At 42.9% G+C, this 25,750-nt stretch overlaps 1 protein-coding gene across 1 annotated transcript in view; it reads left to right on the top strand.

Annotated features, from left to right (window-relative positions):
• Positions 1–25,750, top strand: part of tdp1 (tyrosyl-DNA phosphodiesterase 1) — an 84,258-nt gene extending 58,508 nt beyond the window's left edge. Inside the window, exons 15-16 of the mRNA XM_084181502.1 lie at positions 569–674; positions 24,966–25,750. Of these exons, the coding sequence (XP_084037628.1) occupies positions 569–674; positions 24,966–25,039 (180 nt within the window). The 3' untranslated portion in view covers positions 25,040–25,750. The remainder of the gene's footprint in view (positions 1–568; positions 675–24,965) is intronic.

The following is a 25,750-nucleotide window of genomic DNA, read 5'->3' as shown; positions in this document are numbered from 1 at the left end:
TCCCCAATAACTTCAAGGGTAATTCCCCCCTGAAAACCCATCTCTGTCCTGCCGAGGAGACTCCATGAGCATTTCTCAGCTTCACTGTACTTAAGAGCCAATGAGGTGCTGCCTCGGTGGCGAAATCACGTTGCCGTAGCAGCTGGAGGGAGCCGTGTTTAGTGCACAGATAAATGTCTCCGCTGGTAATTCACGCCAGGGTCTCCTTTTTGTCTCTTGTCTCTACTGGACCACGTTTAGACACTGACAGAGAGTTAGGCTACATTCCGTTAGTGTTTGTTGTGTTCCCTTCTTTATCTCCTTTCCTTCGTGATAATTAATCTGTGATAGCTTGATATTGTACTAGGTCATGGGCCAGCAAAACAGTATGTACTGCTGTGGTCAGTTGGTGAATGCAATGTCATCTACTAATTGTACAAATTAGTGGCTATGAAGCAAAGGAGAGAAGGAGAGAGAGAGAGAGAGAGAGAGAGAGATTTTTTGTCCTTTCCTACCTATGTGTTGAATTAAAGGTTAATCTAGTTAAGTACTAAATAATGATTTAGGATCTGTATTTTTCTCCTCTCAGAGCATGAGTACCTTTCCCGTCCAGATGGATGTGTTTCCTGCCACCACTTCCTCTACCTCATTTCCTGTGCCCTTCGACCTGCCACCCAAACGCTACTCGAGTAAAGGTACTTATACTTCCTTGTTCCTCCACTACACACTGACGTGTGTGACTGTGTGTTATGCTTGGCTGATCTACTATATACCAAGGTATTTTGAAATACCCACGGTATGATTTTCAATACCACAGCAAACCTCTTGAGATAGTTGTAAAACTTTATGAGATGGGGTGTCTGTCCTTGGAATTTGTTTATGTTCACTTGCTCTTGTTAGCATTTAGCTAACGACTGCTATAGGAATTCGCTAGTACTTTGTTAGCATTTGTTAGCATATTTTTATACTTTTTTAAAAATGGAAATAAATAGTGCCCCCTTGTGTGCACTGCCGGTGATACTGTATACCCCATTATGGTACAGAAACGGTATGACATTTACATTTTTTAGTCATTTATGACAATCTGGATACCGCTCAACCCTAGTGTGTGTGACTGCGTCAATATCTGTGTGTGGACCGATCGATCTCTTAATGCACTTTTCTCTACAATAATGTTTTATCAGTGAAAGTGGAGGTGTGTGAGTCCTCTACTCTGACTCATTTGATAATAATTGCCTGGGGTTAGAACAGATCTGCTGCCTCAAACTGTCCCTCGCCAAATGTTGATTGGCTAACATTTGCATTGGGAGCAGCGCATGAAATGCTAAGCACAGAGAGGCCTGTAGAAGGTAAGTGTTGAGACATCTCCCCATCCAGCCTGTAAGTCACTGGAATAATGTGTTGAGAAATGGTCTATCTGTATTAACTCTTTCGGAAATCCAATGTGGTGTAGTTGGCAATGAAGGAGTACTGACAAGTGGGACTGATTATTTACTTGTCCAATAGCTAAAAATACTTGTCCGAAACTGAAAATTCTGTAGTAGTAAATTATGACATTTACATAAGTATTCAGACCCTTTACTCAGTACTTTGTTGAAGAACCTTTTGCAATGATTACAGCCTCGAGTCTTCTTGGGTATGACGCTACAAGCTTGGCACACCTGTATTTGGTGAGTTTCTCCCATTCTTCTCTGCAGATCCTCTCAAGCTCTGTCAGGTTGGATGGGGAGCGTCGCTGCACAGCTATTTTCAGGTCTCCAGATATGTTCGATATGGTTCAAGTCCGAACTCTTGCTGAGCCACTCAAGGACATTCAGAGACTTGTCCCGAAGCCACTCCTGCATTGTCTTGGCTGTGTGCTTAGGGTTGTTGTCCTGTTGGAAGTTGAACCTTCGCCCCAGTCTGAGGTCCTGAGCGCTCTGGAGCATGTTTTCTTCAAGGATCTCTCTGTACTTTTCTCTGTTAATCTTTCCCTCGATCCTGACTAGTCTCCCAGTCCCTGCTGCTGAAAAACATCCCCACAGCATAATGCTGCCACCACCATGCTTCACTGTAGGGATGTTGCCAGGTTTCCTCCAGACGTGACGCTTGGCACTCAGGCCAAAGAGTTCAATCTTGGTTTTATCAGACCAGAGAATCTTGTTTCTCATGGTCTGAGAGTCCTTTAGGTGCCTTTGGAGAACTCTAAGTGGGCTGTAATGTGCCTTTTACTGAGGAGTGGCTTCCTTCTAGCCACTCTAGCATAAACACCTGATTGGTGGAGTGCTGCGGAGATGGTTGTCCTTCTGGAAGGTTCTCCCATCTCTACAGAGGACCTCTGGAGCTCTGTCAGAGTGACCATCGGGTTCTTGGTCACCTCCCTGACCAAGGCCCTTCTCCCACGATTGCTCAGTTTGGCCGGGCGGCCAGTTCTAGGTAGAGTCTTGGTGGTTCCAAACTTCTTCCATTTAAGAATGATGGAGGCCACTGTGTTCTTGGGGACCTTAAATGCTGCAGAAATGTTTTGGCACCCTTCCCCAGATATTTGCCTCAACATAATCCTGTCTCGGAGCGCTGTAGACAATTCTTTCGACCTCATGGCTTGGTTTTTGCTGTGACATGCACTGTCAACTGTGGGACCTGTATATAGACAGGTGTGTGCCTTTCCAAATCATGTCCAATCAATTGAATTTACCACAGGTGGACTCCAATCAAGTTGTAGAAACAGCTCAAGGATGATTAATGGAAACAAGATGCACCAGAGCTCAATTTCGAGTCTCATAGCAAAGGGTTTGAATACTAATGTAAATAAGGTATTTCTGTTTTTTTATTTATTCTAAAAACCAGTTTTCGCATTGTCATAATGGGGTGTTGTGTGGAGATTCATGAGGAAAACATTTTATTTAATTCATTTTAGAATAAGGCTGTAACGTAACAAAATGTGGAAAAGGTCAAGGGGTCTGAATACTTTCCGAATGCGCTGTACTTCACAATAGCGACATACATAGATAAAGAAATGCATCTCTAAAACACAGAGATCAAAATGTCACAAAACACAATGACTCACACAATGAAGTCCACATGTTGGTGAATAACACGCATACCCACCAATTACATTTTAAAAAAGATACTTATGACCATATGTATGTACAGTACTTATAGGACTTACTAAGGAAGTCAGACATGGTGTATACCTACTTACTGCTTTAAATGAGGATGACTTTCCTGTATATCATCCTAGAAGGCAGGCAGACATAGACAGAGATACATAGACACATGTGGGTGTATGTGATCAGTCCTCCTCCAGCTCATCTTCGCTCTCCTCCAACTCCTGCAACTTGTCATCTCCCCTCTGCCGCTGTTGTCTGGGCAACTAGGGGTTGAACCCTGGTCTATGTTTTCTCAGACTTGAAGACCACCATCTTTGGCAGCTGCGGCAGCATCAATGTCTTCCAAGGGAGGACACTCCACCGGCAGGAATATGAGCCTCTGCAGTTGTGAGGTAGACAAACTCGACCTCCCGTCTGTTTTGATCGTTTTCATTCTTGAGAAACCACGTTCACACACTTTGCCACGGAGCGGACGTACACATGCTCATTTTCGAGCGTTGCTGTGTCTGTTGCCCCATTAACTATTATTCCGAAATATCTAGCTTGAGTAAGCTTTTCCATGAGCTTCTCCCGCTCTGTATCGTAGATTACCACAATAAAGCTGATGGGGGGAAAGAGAACAGTAAACAAAATTAGTTATTTGTGGTGTTGTTTTGGAAGTCAGGTGTTGGATAGAAACAACAACAACAACAACAAAAAACACTAAACCAATGCCTTTGCTTGCTCTTGATTATGGCTGTTGATAAAGGAATGTTTTGTAAAATCATACTGTGCACAAGCCTCATCAGAGTTGTAGCATTCAGGCAGCTTCCCTCCAGTCCTGTGGATGAGGCCATGAAGACTTGTGAACTGGGAGAACGGGTGCTCCTCTTTGGCCATGTAGTAGGCTGTGTGCATGATGTTGGTCATATTGGCCAACATTTTCTCCTCCATCGGCTGGACCCCTCGGATGACAGGTGGTAGTGGAGTATCCCTCCATCTCGCCAACGCTGCTGCCTCTGTTGATTGGTGGCGCTTGCTGTTGGCGTGAGTTGATATGTCATACCTAAAAGCACTTGTTCCTTTGTACAAGGAGGAGGACCTGAAATGGAAATAAGATGGAATGCATTAGTATAACCCAAGAGTCCCCAAACGTTTTCTGCAACATCCCAAATTTACAATAGAAAATGCAGGAGACCCCACTTGGAAAAATTATTATTCCCTTAACGCTGGCTGTGTGTTGTTCATATTCTATTCTATGTCCTGCAGGCTGTCTCAACACAAAATAATAAAAAGAAAGCAAATTCTGTGTAAAAGTTCCTTCATTGACACTAAAAGGTTGTATTCTATAACCACTTAATTTGTTTGATACAATTAGTTTATCTCAGGAGAACCCATTTAAATTTCAGGCCCAAGTTTTGCCAGTAGCTGCTAAAAATATGTAGGCCTAGCACTATTTGTCACATTTGGTTATTCTAGTCTAGAGACGTAGTTTCGCAAGCCAAAGCTAACTAGCACAATAACGCTAGTTAACAATTGCGCTAACACTAGTTATCAACTACCTTCAAGCTGCATGCAGACATAAAAATGTTATCCACGAGTTCATCTCACTGGGGAAGAAGATAAAGGGCTTAATTGCCAAAATCCCAAACTCCCCTGCATAGCTAGCATTAGCTGATCAATGTAACCTGTTGATGGCTAATTGACTGGCAAGTAACGTTAGCCTGCCTTCTATGCTAACATTAGCTAGCTAGATAACTTATAGCTATCCAACCTGAACCTTTCAGTCGGTAACGGGTTGCTAAAATCAACATTCGCTAGAACAGTTAAAACCGTTTTGATTAAGTTACATGTCTGCAATACTGGGGAAATCCTGACAGGTCGATCAGTACATGACATCTCCCTCCATGTCATGTCAAACCCATGGAAACTTCTCTTTCCAGGTTGGAATGAATTTTCTTATCCTTTTCTCCTCGTATGCTGCCTTTTTAGCAGCTGGTTCAAGGTTTGGTAGTTGTGGTGGACGGATGGGGTGCTTTCCTGGTGCCTTGCCAGCTTTCGGTGCTTGTAGAAACATTTTATTAGACTGCTATCTCCCGCTCTCCATCTCCCAGAGATAACACTGACAAGAGAGTAGGCTACACACATTTGACAGCTGAGGTAAAAACGCAGTGGGCCACGGGAAAGAGTCTTCAGACGAGCCACTCCAACTCGCAGCTCAATTCATTTCACCCAAACTCTGTACGCTACTTGCAGCCTACGCACTGATAGACAAGTGTCTCTGTGCAGAGATTGGGAGTTGACAGTGCACAACACATCGCATCCTTAGGACAGTGATCCAATTGATCTGATTAATTGTTAGAAATCTAAATCTTTGTGTTTTTTTTTTTTTTTTTTTTTTTTTTTTTTTTTTTACTTGTCCATTCAGGCAAGCTCAGTCTATTATCCTTGTCCGACAATTTTTTTCCCTTGTCCCGGGCAAGCGGACAAACGTTAATGTCGAGCCCTGTTTATGAATACACACCCTGAAGAGATTGAGGTATAGAGGAGTCAGTCACTATTAGGGAACTTGGAAAGGTATCCCTGACTAGCTGTCACACTGTATCATCGGTGCTACTAAGGAAAGGGTTTTTCCGAATAGCCCTAATTTCCAACTCAAATGTACACGCACACAAATAAGAAACCCTCTGTCACAGTGACTCACATTTTCCCACCCCTTCCCCATCTCTGAAAGCTCTGTGTCTTCTGCAGAAACAACACACACGCTAGAAATCTTTCTATTCATCAGTAACTTTTTGTATTCAGAAGTAACTTTCTATTCCCTTTCTAACTTGGGGTCTGATGAGTTTCTGTTAGGCTAGAGCCTTTAATGCCAGTGGAACTGAAAACCTTAAACTGCTAGACAGTGAACAGCAGTAGCAGATGAAGCATCCCATTATTGTTCTGAGTGGTTGGGTGAGGGAGGCATGGTATTTAACTGTGACAGGGTGACTTGGCCCTAGCTAGTGTAAATTACAGCTTACAGTACAGCAGCTATGGAGATGATGACTTAACAATAGCACGCTGTCACCTCTGCCATGACGACTCATGGTTAAGTAGTTATGAATTATTCAATCAACCAAACTCTTTATTTTATATAGCCCTTTTAGAAAGTGCTTTATAGTCATTCCCTCGAGCAAGTTTTGGCACAGTGGCAAGGAAAAGCTCCCTAGAAGGAAGAAACCTTGAGAGGAACAAGTAGACTCAGAAGGGTGGAGACAAATGTTCAGGCTGGGGAAGATAAGAAAGAAAGTAGAGGGTCAGTGAGTGTCATTACACGATCAGACACTGATTGGATATATGAACTCCCTCTTGTGTTTGTCTGTGTGTGCGTGCTTGCCCGTGTACCTTTTGCGTGCTAGCGTGTCACACTGTGATTGCATCTGTCTAATTGCTGGGTGAGAAGGAGAGCATTGCCTGATGGGTAATCATGACACGGCTGCATCACTTTGCCAATCACCACCACACTGACATTTAATCACTACTCATCACCACCATCACTGTCGGCAACGGTTACCATGCAGCAATAGTTACCTAGGGTGTCATCAACTTCTGAAATGGAGCAGAAACCATGCCACTCTCCCTGGAAATGAGTTGATGTGATGCTAATGGTATGGTAGTGAAAATGCAGGTCTCATATACAAACGTAATATGTTATAATTTTGACATTAAGCCATTTTAAGTCTAAGGTTGGAATTTAAATTCAACCTGCACTGACGTAAGTAATTTGAGAGGCAATTACATGACAATCTTCTTGATGCGCACACACACACTCTCCTGTTGCTCAGACATTGCAAATCAAAGCCTCGAGCAGTAGTTTGAGGAGAGGAGAGGACTGAAGATGAGAGGCGGAGAGGGGAGCTGGAACAGAGAAAAGAGGAGAGGGAAGTAGAGGAGCGGTAGAAAAAAATGGAGAGGAGAGTGGAGAGGAGAGAGCAGAAAAGGGAAGGAGTCGCGCAGGTCTCTGACACACAGAGCTCCTTTTAAAAGCACCTGTGGCAAAGACAGAAAGCACTTTACAATATAGAGTACCTGCAGAAAGTATTCACACCCCTTGACTGACAACATACTTTTGGTCATGTAGTGTAGTTGCATTAAGTGACCCTTCTGTTCTGAGTTAACTTCTGTAAATACAGTGCCCTCCGTAATTATTGGGACAGTGACATTTTACTTATTCTGTTAGCTCTGTACTTCAAAACTTTGGATTTTATATCAAACAATGACTATGAGGTTACAGTGCAGACTGTCAGCTTTCATTTCAGTGTATTTTAAACCATAGAAATTACATAGCTTTTTGTACATAATCCCCCACTTTTAGGGGAGCAAAAGTATTTGGACAAATTCAGTTATGTGTATTAAAGTAGTAAAAATATTATTTTGTGCCCAATAGAAATGAATGGTAAATAATGTATTGTGTCATTTTGGAGTCACTTTTATTGTAAATAAGAATATAATATGTTTCTAAACACTTCTACATTAATGTGGATGCTACCATGATTACGGCTAATCCTGAATGAATTGTGAATAATGAGTGAGAAAGTTAGACGCACAAACATCATACCCCCAAGACATGCTAACCGCTCACCATTACAATAACAGGGGAGGTTATCATTTTCTGGGAGGTATGGTATTTGTGCGTCTATTACTTCCTCACTCATCATTATTCACGATCCGTAGAAGTGTTTAGAAACATTATATTCTCATTTACAATAAAAGTGACTCCAAAATGACACAATACATTATTTACCATTCAGTTCTATTGGGCACAAACTAGGCAGAAACAACTAAAACAAACAGCAAATGCATCCAACAAATGTGTAGAGTCACAAGCTTGATGTAGTCATTGCATGCTATGAATATGGGACCAAATACTTAACCTTTTACTACTTTAATAATAAGTGAATTTGTCCCAATACTTGGCTTCCCTAAAATGGGGGGACTAAATACAAAAAGTGCTGTAATTTTGAAACGATTCACCCAATATGGATGAAAATACCATCAAATTAAAGCTTACAGTTTGCACTTGAACTTCATAGTAATTGTTTGATATAAAATCGGAACTTTTGGAGTATAGCGCCAAAAGAAGAAAATGCACGGTATGTACTTGTGTAAAATGGGGTGGTGGGGGGGTGAGGGATGAAAGGACAGAGGTGGGGAGAGACTGATGAGAGGAGAGCGGGGGAAAAGACCCAATTATGAGAGGGAGAAAAGAGAGTGTGTGAGGAGAGAGACGGGTGAGAAGAGCAGAGGGGTGAGAAAAGAGGTGGAGAAGATAATTAGAGAGACTGAGGTAGAGAGAAGCTCATGTGAAGACAGAGATGAGAGTGCATAGAGAGAGGGGGAGTGAAGAGGATGATGAGGACGGGTGAAAAGAGGTGGAGAGGAGAGAGTATGAAGAGACTAGGATGAGAGGAGAGAGACTGAGTGAGAAGAGGAGAGAAAGAGAGAAGCGAAGATGAGAGAGCGGACTGGGATTAAAGGAGAGCAATAAAGGGAGAGGAGAGGGAGACTAGAAGATGATGAGAGAGACCGAAGGAGAGGAGAGAGATATTGTGTGAGCGCTGGGGTGAGAGGAGAGAGAAGGAGGGAGTGAGAGAGAGTAGTGCTGATATAGTGTGAGGCTGACGTTGGAGACTGTGTTTTGGAGTGTCTGCTGCGTCTGTCAAGAGCCGGCTTGCACACAGCGACGAGTTGTGTGTGGTGTGTTTGTCTTTGTGTGTGTATGAGCAATTGGCTGTGAAATTGTACTGTCCTTGAGCTGTGCTAGTTCATTCATGTACATAATGTAAGCATGGTTCACCAGGCTTCTACACACACTCTTCTCTGAAGTGGTCTTGTGGCAGGCACACACACAGCTGTTCAAAGAGACTAAAATAACGTTGATCACACACACGTACACACACTCAGATTGAATCTTATGTAAACCATATACAGTGGGGAGAACAAGTATTTGATACACTGCCGATTTTGCAGGTTTTCCTACTTACAAAGCATGTAGAGGTCTGTAATTTGTATCATAGGGACACTTCAACTGTGAGAGACGGAATCTAAAACAAAAATCCAGAAAATCACATTGTATGATTTTTAAGCATCCTGACTGGTTGCATCACCGCCTGGTATGGCAACTGCTTGGCCTCTGACCGCAAGGCACTACAGAGGGTAGTGCGTACGGCCCAGTACATCACTGGGGCAAAGCTCCCTGCCATCCAGGACCTCTATACCAGGCGGTGTCAGAGGAAGGCCCTCAAAATTGTCAAAGACTCCAGCCACCCTAGTCATAGACTGTTCTCTCTGCTACCGCACGGCAAGCGGTACCGGAGTGCCAAGTCTAGGTCCAAAAGACTTCTCAACAGCTTCTACCCCCAAGCCATAAGACTCCTGAACAGCTAATCATGGCTACCCAGACTATTTGCACTGCCCCCCCACCCCATCCTTTTTACGCTGCTGCTACTCTGTTAAGTATTTATGCATAGTCACTTTAACTCTACCCACATGTACATATTACCTCAACTACCTCAACTAGCCGGTGCCCCCGCACATTGACTCTGCAACGGTACCCCCCTGTATATATAGCCTCCCTACTGTCACTTTATTTTACTGTATATATAGCCTCCCTACTGTCACTTTATTTTACTTCTGCTCTTTTTTTCTCAACACTTTTTTTGTTGTTGTTTTATTCTTACTTTTTTTTGTTTAAAATAAATGCACTGTTGGTTAAGGGCTGTAAGTAAGCATTTCACTGTAATGTCTGCACCTGTTGTATTCGGCGCATGTGACCAATAAAATTTGATTTGATTTGATTTGAAGTAATTAATTTGCATTTTATTGCATGACATAAGTATTTGATACATCAGAAAGGCAGAACTTAATGTTTGGTACAAAAACCTTTGTTTGCAATTACAGAGATCATACGTTTCCTGTAGGTCTTGACCAGGTTTGCACACACTGCAGCAGGGATTTTGGCCCACTCCTCCATACAGACCTCCTCCAGATCCTTCAGGTTTCGGGGCTGTCGCTGGGCAATACGTACTTTCAGCTCCCTCCAAATATTTTCTATTGGGGTCAGGTCTGGAGACTGGCTAGGCCACTCCAGGACCTTGAGATGCTTCTTACGGAGACGCTCCTTAGTTTCCCTGGCTGTGTGTTTCGGGTCGTTGTAATGCTGGAAGACCCATCCATGACCCATCTTCAATGCTCTTACTGAGGGAAGGAGGTTGTTGGCCAAGATCTCGCGGTACATGACCCCATCCATCCTCCCCTCAATACGGTGCAGTCGTCCTGTCCCCTTTGCAGAAAAGCATCCCCAAAGAATGATGTTTCCACCTCCATGCTTCACGGTTGGGATGGTGTTATTAGGGTTGTACTCATCCTTCTTCTTCCTCCAAACACAGCGAGTGGAGTTTAGACCAAAAAGCTATATTTTTGTCTCATCAGACCACATGACCTTCTCCCATTCCTCCTCTGGATCATCCAGATGGTCATTGGCAAACTTCAGACGGGCCTGGACATGCGCTGGCTTGAGCAGGGGGACCTTGTGTGCGCTGCAGGATTTTAATCCATGACGGCGTAGTGTGTTACTAATGGTTTTCTTTGAGACTGTGGTCCCAGCTCTCTTCAGGTCATTGACCAGGTCCTGCCGTGTAGTTCTGGGCTGATCCCTCACCTTCCTCATGATCATTGATGCCCCACGAGGTGAGATCTTGCGTGGAGCCCCAGACCGAGGGTGATTGACCATCATCTTGAACTTCTTCCATTTTCTAATAATTGCGCCAACAGTTGTTGCCTTCTCACCAAGCTGCTTGCCTATTGTCCTGTAGCCCATCCTAGCCTTGTGCAGGTCTACAATGTTATCCCTGATGTCCTTACACAGCTCTCTGGTCTTGGTCATTGTGGAGAGGTTGGAGTCTGTTTGATTGAGTGTGTGGACAGGTGTCTTTTATACAGGTAACGAGTTCAAACAGGTGCAGTTAATACAGGTAATGAGTGGAGAACAGGAGGGCTTCTTAAAGAAAAACTAACAGGTCTGTGAGAGCCGGAATTCTTACTGGTTGGTAGGTGATCAAATACTTATGTCATGCAATAAAATGCAAACGAATTACTTAAAAATCATACAATGTGAGTTTCTGGATTTTTGTTTTAGATTCCGTCTCTCACAGTTGAAGTGTACCTATGATAAAAATTACAGACCTCTACATGCTTTGTAAGTAGGAAAACCTGCAAAATCGGCAGTGTATCAAATACTTGTTCTCCCCACTGTAGTACACACTTCACAAGATACTTCTTTTATTTAAACATGGCAACATCCTGAGGGCCTTTGAGTGTGTAGAACCTTACTCAATATCATCCATTTACATGTCACTATTGAAACAACCTATTGTTCTCTGGAATAAAGGAAGGCTCATTATATGTACAGTGCACACAGAATGGCTGCTGCGTTTGGGAGAGAAAGCACTGCTGGGACTGTTCGGGGAACTGAACTGTCATTCACTTTGCTGGTAACCATGGTCACCACTGTTGTAATGCTGGTCCATATTGACTTGGCCAGGACTGGTGATACCGTATTGAAAAGTGAATGGGAGACATAGAGAGAGCTGTGTGAGAGGTGATCAATTTGATTTTCTAGGAGTTCTAGGAAAACTGTTTTGGTAAACTGTTTTTACTTGAGCCTGGTCGTCAGTCTGTGGCTGCGTCCCAAATCTCACCTCATTCCCTATAGTCACTTTACCCCTACCTACATGTCCAAATTACCTTGGCCAACCTCTACACCCGCACATTGACTCGGTACCAGTACCCCCTGTATATAGCCTGGTTATTGTTATGTAATTTTTTTGTTACTTTTTATTTATTTTTTTACTTTAGTTTATTTAGTCAATATTTTCTTAACTCTATTTCTTGAACTGCATTGTTGGTTAAGGGCTTGTAAGTAAGCATTTCACGGAAAGGTCTACACCTTTTGTATTCGGCGCATGTGACAAATAACATTTGATTTGATATAATGCACTACTTTTGACTACAGGGCGATTCTGGTTTCTCAGATTGTTCTATAAAAATAAAGTCACACACTTTAATTTTGCTCCCAAACATTACAGCAAAATTAGTGTGTGACTTTCTTTCTTTTTATAGTTTACTCTCTGTTAGTCAGCACCTATACAAAAAATATTTGGGTGTGCGTCAGCTTATGCCTTTTACTATTTCAGATTGTTCCGGCAATTCTCACAGAAAAACTTCATTGGGAGGAAGGATGTTGAACATGCTTTTAACATTTGTATCACAAACAATTGTTTTGAAAGTCATGATGAAAGTGGCCATTATTATTAATATCTCAAAAGTACCCTTTTTGATTTTGTTCATTTTTAGACATATTGTTTGGAACACATCACATTTCCAGAGTAGGCTCTCTGCTACCTTTTGAATAAGTTATCCATGTTATACATAGAAACTGTCTGACATTATAGGTGATGTGGCATCGAAATATTAATAGGATAATTTTGTTCATAAAGTCAGTCTCGTCCAAAACGAGATTTGGAAGTGAGTGCATCATTTTTTACTTTTTTTAATTTAACTAGGCAAGTCAGTTAAGAACATTCTTATTTACAATGACCCCGGCCAAACCCAGACGACGCTGGGCCAATTGTGCGCCGCCCTATGGGACTCCCAATCACGGCCGGATTGTGATACAGCCTGGAATCAAACCAGGGTCTGTAGTGACGCGTCTAGCACTGAGATGCAGTGCCTTAGACCGCTGTGCCACTCAACAATATTGTGCAAGATGGTAAGGAATGGGTTGCATACAACAACGAACGTACAACATGATGGCTGTGACTAGTGTGTGGTAAGTAGCTGGATAGCTAGCTAGCTATGATACTGTGATGTAACTATCTAAATACATAGCCTCTCCCTAATGTGTAATGCCATGTAATGTCATAGAGAGGAAGATTTGTATAGCTAACGTTGCACCTGACGATAGGATGTATGGTTTGATAGGATGTAACATTATTAAAGGGTCGTTGTCCTGTTGGAAGGTGAACCTTCACCCCAGTCTGAGGTCCTGAGCGCTCTGGAGCAGGTTTTCATCAAGGATCTCTCTGTACTTTGCTCCGTTCAGCTTTCCCTCGATCCTGACTATCTCCCAGTGCCTGCCGCTGAAAAACATCCCCACAGCGTGATGTTTCCACCACCATGCTTCACCGTAGGGATGGTGCCAGGTTTAATCCAGACGTGACGCTTGGCATTCAGGCCATATAGTTCAATCTTGGTTTCATCAAACCAGATAATATTTTTCTCATGGTCTGAGAGTCCTTTAGGTGCCTTTTGGCAAACTCCAAGCGGGCTGTCATGTGCCTTTTACTGAGGAGTGGCTTCCGTCTGGCAACTCTACCATAAAGGCCTGATTGGTGAAGTGCTGCAGAAATGGTTGTCCTTCTGGAAGGTTCTCCCATCTCCACAGAGGAACTCTGGACCTCTGTCAGAGTGACCATTGGGTTCTTGGTCACCTCCCTGACCAAGGCCCTTCTCCCCCAATTGCTCAGTTTGGCCAGGTCGCAGTTGTAAATGAGAACTTGTTCTCAACTGGCTTACCTGGATAAATAAAGATGAAATGAAAATTGGCTGGGCGGCCAGCTCTAGGAAGAGTCTTGGTGGTTCCAAACTTCTTCCATTTAAGAATGATGGAGGCTACTGTGTTCTTGGGGACCTTCAATGCTGCAGAAATGTTTTGGTACCCTTCCCCAGATCTGTGCTTCAACACAATCCTGTCACGGAGCTCTACGGACAATTCCTTTGACCTTGGATTTTGCTCTGACATGCACTGTCAACTGTGGGACCTTATATAAACAGGTGTGTGCCTTCCCAATTAATGTCCAATAAATTGAATTTACCACAGATGGACTCCAATCAAGTTGTAGAAACATCTCAAGGATGATCAATGGAAACAGGATGCACCTGAGCTCAATTTCAAGTCTCAAAGCAAAGGATCTGAATACTTATGTAAATAAGGTATTTCTGTTTATTTTTTATACATTTGCAAAAGTTTCTAAAAACCTGTTTTCACTTTGTCATTATGGGGTATTGTGTGTAGATTGATGAGGAAAAAAATGTAATTTAATCAATTTTAGAATAAGACTGTAATGTAACAATGTGTAAAAAGTCAAGGGGTCTGAATACTTTCCGAATGCACTGTATACTGAACAAAAATATAAACGCAACATTCAACAATTTTACAGAGTTACAGTTCATATAAGGAAATCAGTCAATTGAAATAAATTAATTAGGCCCTAATCTATGGATTTTACATGACTGGGAATACAGATATGCATCTGTTGGTCACAGGTACCTTTAAAAAAGGTAAGGGTGTGGATCAGAAAACCAGTCAGTATCTGGTGACCACCATCAGCCTCATGCAGCGCAACACATCTCCTTCACATAGAGTTGATCAGGCTGTTGATTGTGGCTTGTGGAATGTTGTCTCACTCCTCTTCAATGGTTGTGCAAAGTTGCTGGGTATTGGTGGGAACTGGAACACGCTGTCGTACGCGTTGATCCAGAGCATCCCAAACATGCTCAATGGGTGACCTGTCAGGCCATGGAAGAACTGGGACGTTTTCAGCTTCCAGGAATTGTGTACAGATCCCACAGTTTCATCAGCTGTCCGGGTGGCTGGTCTCAGACCATCCCGCAGGTTTAGAAGCCGGATGTGGAGGTCCTGGGCTGGCGTGGTTACACATGGTCTACGGTTGTGAGGCCGGTTGGACGTACTGCCAAATTCTCTAAAACGACATTGGAGGTGGCTTATGGTAGAGAAATGAACATTACATTCTCTGGCAACAGCTCTGGGGGACATTCCTGCAGTCAGCATGCCAATTGTACGCTCCCTCAAAACGTGAGACATCTGTGGCATTGTGTTGTGTGACAAAACTGCACATTTTAGAGTGACCTGTTATTGTCCCCAGCACAAGGTGCACCTGTGTAATGATCATGCTGTTTAATCAGCTTCTTGATATGCCACACCTGTCAGGTGGATGGATTATCTTGGAAAAGGAGAAATGCTCACTAACAGGGATGTGAACTAATGTGTGCCCAAAAATTGAGAGAAATAAGCTTTTTGTGCGTATGGAAAATGTATAGGCTCTTATTTCAGTTCATGAAACATGAGACCAACACTTTACATGTTGCATTTTATATTTTTGTTCAGTGTAGAATTCCATTCCCATGACCATTCCTTGATCTTAGTCAACTAAACGTATAATACTTGATTGCACATGGTTTAACAGTAGTCTCTTACATATTGCTATTTATCTTATGGAGTCTGCTAATTCATTTAATGTGCTAATTGCTTAGTCTTATTACGAGTTGCATGTGAAGTATATATAATATATGCATATATGATCAATATTACCCCACTACAATATCCAGGATGCACTCCACCATTCCTGCCACCTGACTGCACATGTCCATAACATGTAAGACATTACATAGATGGAAGGGACTTACTTCATCACCCACTGGAGACTTAAAGGAAGACCGAACCTCACCCAGAGAGCTGTGCATGTCCGTGTGTGGTTAGACAGCCAAATCCTTAGAATAGACCATAGAAATAGAATAGAATGCCGTGTTAGTTCTGGGACAGCTGATGTTGTACCAAAGATTTGTGTCTGTGGTTGTACTCTACACAGAACTTATTTTAATTTTCTAGGTAAAGTGAAGCAAATTAATATGAAGTAAATTAATATGATAGCCTATTTACAGCAGAAAATGTTTTGTCTTTGTAACACAAAAACACCCATCAAATGTGTTATTTTTTTTTTTATAGATGTATCTACACTCAAGCTGGCCATGTTTATGCAATGTCCACATGTCCCTTACAAAAATGTACGAAGGTTCTACTATGGTAATTTATTTTATACCATGGTACTACTATGGTACTTTCACTTATACCATGGTATACAGTGGGGAAAAAAAGTATTTAGTCAGCCACCAATTGTGCAAGTTCTCCCACTTAAAAAGATGAGAGAGGCCTGTAATTTTCATCATAGGTACACGTCAACTATGACAGACAAATTGAGAAGAAAAAAATCCAGAAAATCACATTGTAGGATTTTTAATGAATTTATTTGCAAATTATGGTGGAAAATAAGTATTTGGTCACCTACAAACAAGCAAGATTTATGTCTCTCACATACCTGTAACTTCTTCTTTAAGAGGCTCCTCTGTCCTCCTCTCGTTACCTGTATTAATGGCACCTGTTTGAACTTGTTATCAGTTTAAAAGACACCTTTCCACAACCTCAAACAGTCACACTCCAAACTCCACTATGGCCAAGACCAAAGAGCTGTCAAAGGACACCAGAAACAAAATTGTAGACCTGCACCAGGCTGGAAAGACTGAATCTGCAATAGGTAAGCAGCTTGGTTTGAAGAAATCAACTGTGGGAGCAATTATTAGGAAATGGAAGACATACAAGACCACTGATAATCTCCCTCGATCTGGGGCTCCACGCAAGATCTCACCCCGTGGGGTCAAAATGATCACAAGAACGGTGAGCAAAAATCCCAGAACCACACGGGGGGACCTAGTGAATGACCTGCAGAGAGCTGGGACCAAAGTAACAAAGCCTACCATCAGTAACACACTACGCCGCCAGGGACTCAAATCCTGCAATGCCAGACGTGTCCCCCTGCTTAAGCCAGTACATGTCCAGGCCCGTCTGAAGTTTGCTAGAGTGCATTTGGATGATCCAGAAGAGGATTGGGAGAATGTCATATGGTCAGATGAAACCAAAATAGAACTTTTTGGTAAAAATTCAACTCGTCGTGTTTGGAGGACAAAGAATGCTGAGTTGCATCCAAAGAACACCATACCTACTGTGAAGCAAAGGGACCAGGACGACTGATCCGTGTAAAGGAAAGAATGAATGGGGCCATGTATCGTGAGATTTTGAGTGAAAACCTCCTTCCATCAGCAAGGGCATTGAAGATGAAATGTGGCTGGGTCTTTCAGCATGACAATGATCCCAAACACACCGCCCGGGCAACGAAGGAGTGGCTTCGTAAGAAGCATTTCAAGGTCCTGGAGTGGCCTAGCCAGTCTCCAGATCTCAACCCCATAGAAAATCTTTGGAGGGAGTTGAAAGTCTGTGTTGCCCAGCGACAGCCCCAAAACATCACTGCTCTAGAGGAGATCTGCATGGAGGAATGGGCCAAAATACCAGCAACAGTGTGTGAAAACCTTGTGAAGACTTACAGAAAACGTTTGACCTGTGTCATTGCCAACAAAGGGTATATAACAAAGTATTGAGAAACTTTTGTTATTGACCAAATACTTATTTTCCACCATAATTTGCAAATAAATTCATAAAAAATCCTACAATGTGATTTTCTGGAGAAAAAAAATCTCAATTTGTCTGTCATAATTGACGTGTACCTATGATGAAAATTACATGCCTCTCTCATCTTTTTAAGTGGGAGAACTTGCACAATTGGTGGCTGACTAAATACTTTTTCCCCCCACTGTAGATCTGAATCATAGAAATGTACCATGGTTTTAGCCTTAAAGTATGATGGTACTGCCATGTACCTAAATATTACCATGGTATTGCATCATTTATACCATGTTATAGATCTGACTCATGGAAATACCCTGGTTTTAACTGCATTATAAATAGCTACATTGTACCATTGTAACACAATTATGATGCTACCAACAATTACCAAATACCATCTTATTAATTGCACGTTAATTTTAATGGCAGTATAATAAAACCGTGGTATTTCTATGATCGACATCTGCCTGGTCATTTACAGTGCCTTGCAAAAGTATTCCTCCCCCTTTGTGTTTTTCCTATTTTGTTGCATTACAACCTGTAATTTAAATAGATTTTTATTTTTATTTAATGTAATGGACATACACAAAATACACTGCTCAAAAAAATAAAGGGAACACTAAAATAACACATCCTAGATCTGAATGAATGAAATAATCTTATTAAATACTTTTTTCTTTACATAGTTGAATGTGCTGACAACAAAATCACACAAAAATTATCAATGGAAATCAAATGTATCAACCCATGGAGGTCTGGATTTGGAGTCACCCTCAAAATTAAAGTGGAAAACCACACTACAGGCTGATCCAACTTTGATGTAATGTCCTTAAAACAAGTCAAAATGAGGCTCAGTAGTGTGTGTGGCCTCCACGTGCCTGTATGACCTCCCTACAACGCCTGGGCATGCTCCTGATGAGGTGGCGGTCTCCTGAGGGATCTCCTCCCAGACCTGGACTAAAGCATCCGCCAACTCCTGGACAGTCTGTGGTGCAACGTGGCGTTGGTGGATGGAGCGAGACATGATGTCCCAGATGTGCTCAATTGGATTCAGGTCTGGGGAACGGGCGGGCCAGTCCATAGCATCAATGCCTTCCTCTTGCAGGAACTGCTGACACACTCCAGCCACATGAGGTCTAGCATAGTCTTGCATTAGGAGGAACCCAGGGCCAACCGCACCAGCATATGGTCTCACAAGGGGTCTGAGGATCTCATCTCGGTACCTAATGGCAGTCAGGCTACCTCTGGCGAGCACATGGAGGGCTGTGCAGCCCCCCAAAGAAATGCCACCCCACACCATGACTGACCCACCGCCAAACCGGTCATGCTGGAGGATGTTGCAGGCAGCAGAACGTTCTCCACGGCGTCTCCAGACTCTGTCACGTCTGTCACATGTGCTCAGTGTGAACCTGCTTTCATCTGTGAAGAGCACAGGGCGCCAGTGGCAAATTTGCCAATCTTGGTGTTCTCTGGCAAATGCCAAACGTCCTGCACGGTGTTGGGCTGTAAGCAACACCTGTGAACGTCGGGCCCTCATACCACCCTCATGGAGTCTGTGTCTGACCGTTTGAGCAGACACATGCACATTTGTGGCCTGCTGGAGGACATTTTGCAGGGCTCTGGCAGTGCTCCTCCTGCTCCTCCTTGCACAAAGACGGAGGTAGCGGTCCTGCTGCTGGGTTGTTGCCCTCCTACGGCCTCCTCCACGTCTCCTGATGTACAGGCCTGTCTCCTGGTGGCGCCTCCATGCTCTGGACACTACGCTGACAGACACAGCAAACCTTCTTGCCACAGCTCGCATTGATGTGCCATCCTGGATGAGCTGCACTACCTGAGCTACTTGTGTGGGTTGTAGACACCGTCTCATGCTACCACTAGAGTGAAAGCACCGCCAGCATTCAAAAGTGACCAAAACATCAGCCAGGAAGCATAGGGACTGAGAAGTGGTCTGTGGTCACCACCTGCAGAACCACTTCTTTATTGGGGGTTTCTTGCTGATTGCCTATAATTTCCACCTGTTGTCTATTCCATTTGCACAACAGCATGTGAAATGTATTGTCAATCAGTGTTGCTTCCTAAGTGGACAGTTTGATTTCACAGAAGTGTGATTGACTTGGAGTTACATTGTGTTGTTTAAGTGTTCCCTTAATTTTTTTGAGCAGTGTAGTCCAAATCGGTGAAGTGAAATGAAAAAAATTACTTGTTTCAGAAAATTCAAAAAAATAAATAACGGAGAAGTGGTGCGTGCATATGTATTCACCCCCTTTTCTTTGAAGCCCCTAAATAACATGCGGTACAACCAATTACCTTCAGAAGTCACATAATTTGTTAAATAAAGTCCACCTGTGTGCAATCTAAGTGTCACATGATCTGTCACATGATCTCAGTATATATACACCTGTTCTGAAAGGCCCCAGAGTCTGCAACACCGCTAAGCAAGGGGCACCACCAAGACCAAGGAGCTCTCCAAACAGTTCAGGGACAAAGTTGTGGAGAAGTACAGATCAGGGATGGGTTATAAAAAAAAATCAGAAACTTTGAACATCCCACGGAGTACCATTAAATCCATTATAAAACATTGGAAATAATATGGCACCACAACAAACCTGCCAAGAGAGGGCCGCCCACCAAAACACACGGACCAGGCAAGGAGGGCATTAATCAGAGAGGCAACAAAGAGACCAAAGATAACCCTGAAGGAGCCATTGCTTAAAGAAAAAAATAAGCAAACACGTTTGGTGTTCGCCAAAAGTCATGTGGGAGACTCCCCAAACATATGGAAGAAGGTACTCTGGTCAGATGAGACTAAAATTGAGCTTTTTGGCCATCAAGGAAAACGCTGTCTGGCGCAAACCCAAAACCTCTCATCACCCCGAGAACACCATCCCCACAGTGAAGCATGGTGGTGGCAGCATCATGCTCTGGGGATGTTTTTCATCGGCAGGGACTGGGAAACTGGTCAGAATTGAAGGAATGATGGATGGAGCTAAATACAGGGACATTCTTGAGGGAAACCTGTTTCAGTCTTCCAGAGATTTGAGACTGGGACGGAGGTTCACCTTCCAGCAGGACAATGACCCTAAGCATACTGCTAAAGCAACACTCGAGTGGTTTAAGGGGAAACATTTAAATGTCTTGGAATGGCCTAGTCAAAGCCCAGACCTCTCAATCTAATTGAGAATCTGTGGCATGACTTAAAGATTGCTGTACACCAGCGGAACCCATCCAACTTGAAGGAGCTGGAGCAGTTTTGCCTTGAAGAATGGGCAAAAATCCCAGTGGCTAGATGTGCCAAGCTTATAGAGACATACCCCAAGAGACTTGCAGCTGTAATTGCTGCAAAAGGTGGCTCTACAAAGTATTGACTTTGGGGGGGTGAATAGTTATGCACGCTCAAGTTTTCTGTTTTTTTGTCTTATTTCTTGTTTGTTTTACAATAAAATATATTTTGCATCTTCAAAGTGGTAGGCATGTTGTGTAAATGAAATGATACAAACCCCCCAAAAATCCATTTTAATTCCAGGTTGTAAGGCAACAAAATAGGAAAAAAGCCAAGGGGGGTGAATAGTTTCGCAAGCCACTGTAAATATGCGTCGTAAGGGACAAAATAACATATAACACAGAGTCCATACCACTAGCAGACGTTGGAGGCTACTCACATAACCGCGGTTCTGTGAACTAAGCGGCACATTGTTTGTTTCAAATGTATTTGGCATTGTGGTGATGTAAATGTTTCCTTGACAATGAACTTTAGCAACCTGTTGCGGTGTATCATCACTGAATACAACGTGTACTGTGTCCCTGCTCTTGAAATGTGCTTTGCATATCCAACTCTGCGTCAGAGATGGATAGCTTTGGGGGTTTAATGGGTTTTGTCAACACAATGCTTGTACCTTCACATAAGCAGTGATGGAGGTCTGGAGCACACTGACGTGCCAATTTGATTATCACCAGTTTTTGAATATCAACAAAACCTCCGTCCTTCATCAGTGCAGCACTGTTACTTCGTCTGTAACACCTGGGGCTCTATTTTCGGCTGGTGTTAAGGTCATGTAAAAACTGTCTCACTGGCATTTTCCAGCCCTAACGCCAGGTTCGGCAATTTACCGGTCTTATATCAGCTCGCTTGCACTCAGATGGACAGGGTAGAAATATTTCAGCTGTATTAATTAAAAACATGATCCAAAGTGCTAATTTCAGGCAGTGCTGATAGGGATATTTAAGACCACAGTAACTCAGTTGGTTATGGTATGAATTTTGACAGCGGAAATGCAGCCTATCCAGCCGTGACGCACACTGCCCATATGCGCATGGAACAACAGTAGCCTAATGTGCTTTTGGTGCCTGTATACTTCGTATTTAGAAACATAAACAGTTTTTCCCCTCCTCTCAGTTAAGGCTTTTTTGTCTGCCCAATGCAGTCGCGAAGTAGTCAAGACTGTCAATAAAGGGTTTGGCTCCTGAGACCGCTTGGAAATAAATCTTAATCACCAAAGCTTTATTAAAATATCACGTTTGAGAGGAGTAAAACGGTGAGCTGACATTCCCCTTTTACCTATGCATTGAGGCAGAGGCGCAACTTTGGTTTTAGAAGTGGGGGGGACATAAATTATTTTATTTTTTATCCAGTCGGATAAACACTCCAAACAGCCTACCCAACCGCTCGGAGGCGTCTGCATGTTCCTAAAGCACACCGTTGCCTCGTTTTGTATCACATTCCAATGATAAAACTGCCATTTCAGAATGTGGGGGACATGTGTGTGTGTCCCCAGTGAAAATTGCGCCCCTGCATTGTAGGCAGGCCCACATTTTATCCGTGCAGGTCCCGTTTTGGACGTGCTTAAAACCCCCTCCATGATGTAGGCTACGTGTCCATGCCCATCAGGAAACGAGAGATGAGAACCTTGGGTGAATTCCGGTGAACCTCGTATTTACAAGTTGTCTGTAACCTGTAGAAATGGCTTGGTTGCCATTTAATATGTTTAAAAACCCAAGCCCTGCCTTAGGCCTACTATAACGAAGGTTCAACAGCAATGTGTCTTTTTTTATCCTGGCGATTTTATGATATCATTACATTTATTTATTGTTGTAAAAAAAAAAAAACGGATTGCTTGTTTTTCGTTTCGTTTTATTACAATGTAACTTATTAGAATGATTAAACTTCCTGGTATTATGGTGACAACGTCCTTGGCACGCATGTAATGCAACTTCTGGAGATGTGTGAAAGGTCTTTTAATATTTGATTAGAATTATTCGTTCTCTTTTAAGGCCTTATCAATAATTAATTTAAACTTGCTTATTGACAATGTTTAGCATGTCCATGCTCAGCCATAATGCAATTTTCAGTAGGCCTAGCCGCTATATCAGTGTGAATGCTATTGAAGCCGTGCAATTACTTAGAACAATGTGGACTGCAAATGGGTTCAAGTTAATGCATTTAGCAAAGATAGGTCTACATTTTTTTTTCGTTTCTGTAAGCCATTTAACAAACTATAACAGACTAACATTGGAATTGGAGTTGATTCCAAAGCAATACATAAAATACCATAAAAACACAACTTGAAGCAACCACATACAGTGCATTTTCCCTCATCAATCTACACACAATATAGCAAAAACTGGTTTTTAGAAATGTGTGTACATTTATTAAAAATAAAAAAACCTATTTTAAGGCACATGCTCTGTCAACTGTGGGACCTTATCTATATAAGGTCCCACAATTGACAGAGCATGTGCCTTTCCAAATCATGTCCAATCAATTGAATTTACCACAGGTGGACTCCAATCGAGTTGTAGAAACATCTCAAGGATGATCAATGGAAACAGGATGCCCCTGAGCTCAATTTCGAGTCTCATAGCAAAGACAGGCATGTCAGAGCAAAAACCAGGTCGAAGGAATTGTCCGTAGAGCGCCGAGACAGGATTGTGTCGAGGCACAGATCTGGTGAAGGGTACCAAAAAATGTCTGCAGCATTGAAGGTCCTCAAAAACACAGTGGCCTCAATCATTCTTAAATGGAAGATTTTTGAAACCACCAAGACTCTTCCTAGAGCTGGCCGCCCAGCCAAACTGAGCAATCGGGGGAGAAGGGCCTTGGTCAGGGAGGTGACCAAGAACCAGATGGTCACACTGACAGAGCTCCAGCGTTCCTCTGTGGAGATGGGATAACCTTCCAGAAGGACAACCATCTCTGCAGCACTCCACCAATCAGACCTTTATGGTAGAGTGACCAGACAGAAGCCACTCCTCAGTAAAAGGCACATGACAGCTCGCTTGGAGTTTGCCAAAAGGCACCTAAAGGATTCTCAGACTATGAGAAACAAGAATCTCTGTTCTGATGAAACCAAGATTGAACTCTTTGGCCTGAATGCCAAGCATCACGTCTGGAGGAAACCAGGCACCGCTCATCACCTGGCCAATACCATCCCTACGGTGAAGCATGGTGGTGGCAGCATCATGCTGTGGGGATGTTTTTCAGCAGCAGGGACTGGGAGACTAGTCAGGATCGAGGGAAAGGTGAATGGAGCAAAGTACAGAGAGATCCTTGATGAAAACCTGCTCCAGAGCGCTCTGGATCTCAGAATGGGATGAAGGTTCACATTCCAACAGGACAACGACCCTAAGCTCACAGTCCAGCCAGAGTGGCCCAGCCAGAGCCCTGACTTGAACCCGATCTAACATCTCTGGAGAGACCTGAAAATAGAGACACTCCCCCATCCAACCTGACCGAGCTTGAGAGGATCTGCAGAGAAGAATGGGAGAAACTCCGCAAATACAGGTGTATATAGCGTCATACCCAAGAAGACTCAAGGCTGTAATCGCTGCCAAAGGTGCTTCAACAAAGTACTGAGTAAAGGGTCTGAATACTTATGTAAATGTGATATTTCAGTCTTTTATTTGTTATAAATCTGCACAAATTTCTAAAAGCCTGTTTTTGCTTTGTCATTATGGGGCATTGTGTGTAGATTGATGATTTTTTTTTTTTAAATGTCATCTATTTTAGAATAAGGCTGTAACGTAACAAAAGGTGAAGGGGTGTGAATACTGTCCGAAGGTACTGTATTTCGCCATTGAGCATGTTCTGATTGGCCAGTGAGGGGCCGAGCCTAGACATACCCACAACTTGTTTATTCATCAAAACCCAGCCCTTTCGTGCCAACGCCAGCAAGTGTGCCGAGATTTGTGATGGTGAAAATGGCAAAAATATTTCTGACACACCCCTGCTATATGGAATTGTTTTAAGGTCATACCCAGGATCATTTTGCTATTAGATTTTTTTTATTTGAATTTTAAGACCCCTTGAAGTATCAAAAAAAGGTACATAAAAACATTCGGACACTATAGGCGATTTTGTGAGAAGACCGATTTTCGGGATGTCTCATGGTCTGACAAACACCGCTCTGTCACTTTTCACCGCAGATGCAGAAGTGCGACATATGCGGATGTGGTGGATTGAGACACATCCAATGCAAAAAAACATATCTCTAGCTTAAACTGACATCTTTGTATGGGTATTTCTTATTATGCTAATTCGATTTCTGTGTTTTTGTGTGTTTCCTCAGATCAGCCATGGATGTGGAATATTCCCTACACCCAGGCTCCAGACACACACGGTAACATCTGGGTCCCCTCCTGAACCACCACGCCAGACAACACACACACACTCCCTTAAACATCCAGTCACCCGGACCCCTTGCCAGACCCTCCACCATCTGCTCATATGGTGCACAGACAGGCTAAATCCAATGGAATCGAGGGCGAGACACTGTTACACACACACACTCTTTCTCTCTCTCTCCTTCTCAGTACCTGTCCAGTCCAACTCTGTCTCCTTTGTACAATTTTAACCGTCTCATCTCTCATACGTGTCAACCTTCTCCCTACCCTTCCCCCTCACTTTTTCAAACCTTTCTGTCTCTCACTTGTCTTCAATAACTCTAACTCTGACCTGAAGGCACCTCTTACCTACCTGCCTTTGTGCAGCGCTGGCCAACCCTTCTCCTGGAGAACTACTTTGTTTGCAGGCTTTTGTTCCAGCCCTACTCAAACACACCTGATCCTACTTATCAGCTGCTCAGTGGGTCCTTGATTAGCTGAATCAGACGTGTTACAGTAGGGCTGGAAAAAAGCCTGCATTCCCAGTAGCTCTCCGGAAGGAGGGTTGGTCACTCCACCTCCTAGATGTCTTAATTTGTATGTATATGTTTTTGTTGTGATAGTCATTACGTTGGTATTACATTAGTTTTGTTATTGTAGCTATTCATTGAATCATGTACTGTAAGTTTCTTTTTTTAATATGTGCACAAAAATCACTCGCCATGTTTGTTATTAAAAATAATTAAAAATC

Source organism: Coregonus lavaretus (assembly GCF_964263955.1).
Source record: "Coregonus lavaretus genome assembly, chromosome: 18".
NCBI lineage: Eukaryota > Metazoa > Chordata > Actinopteri > Salmoniformes > Salmonidae > Coregonus > Coregonus lavaretus.
Note: the sequence above shows the minus strand (reverse complement) of the source record. Positions and strands in the feature narration are given on the sequence as shown.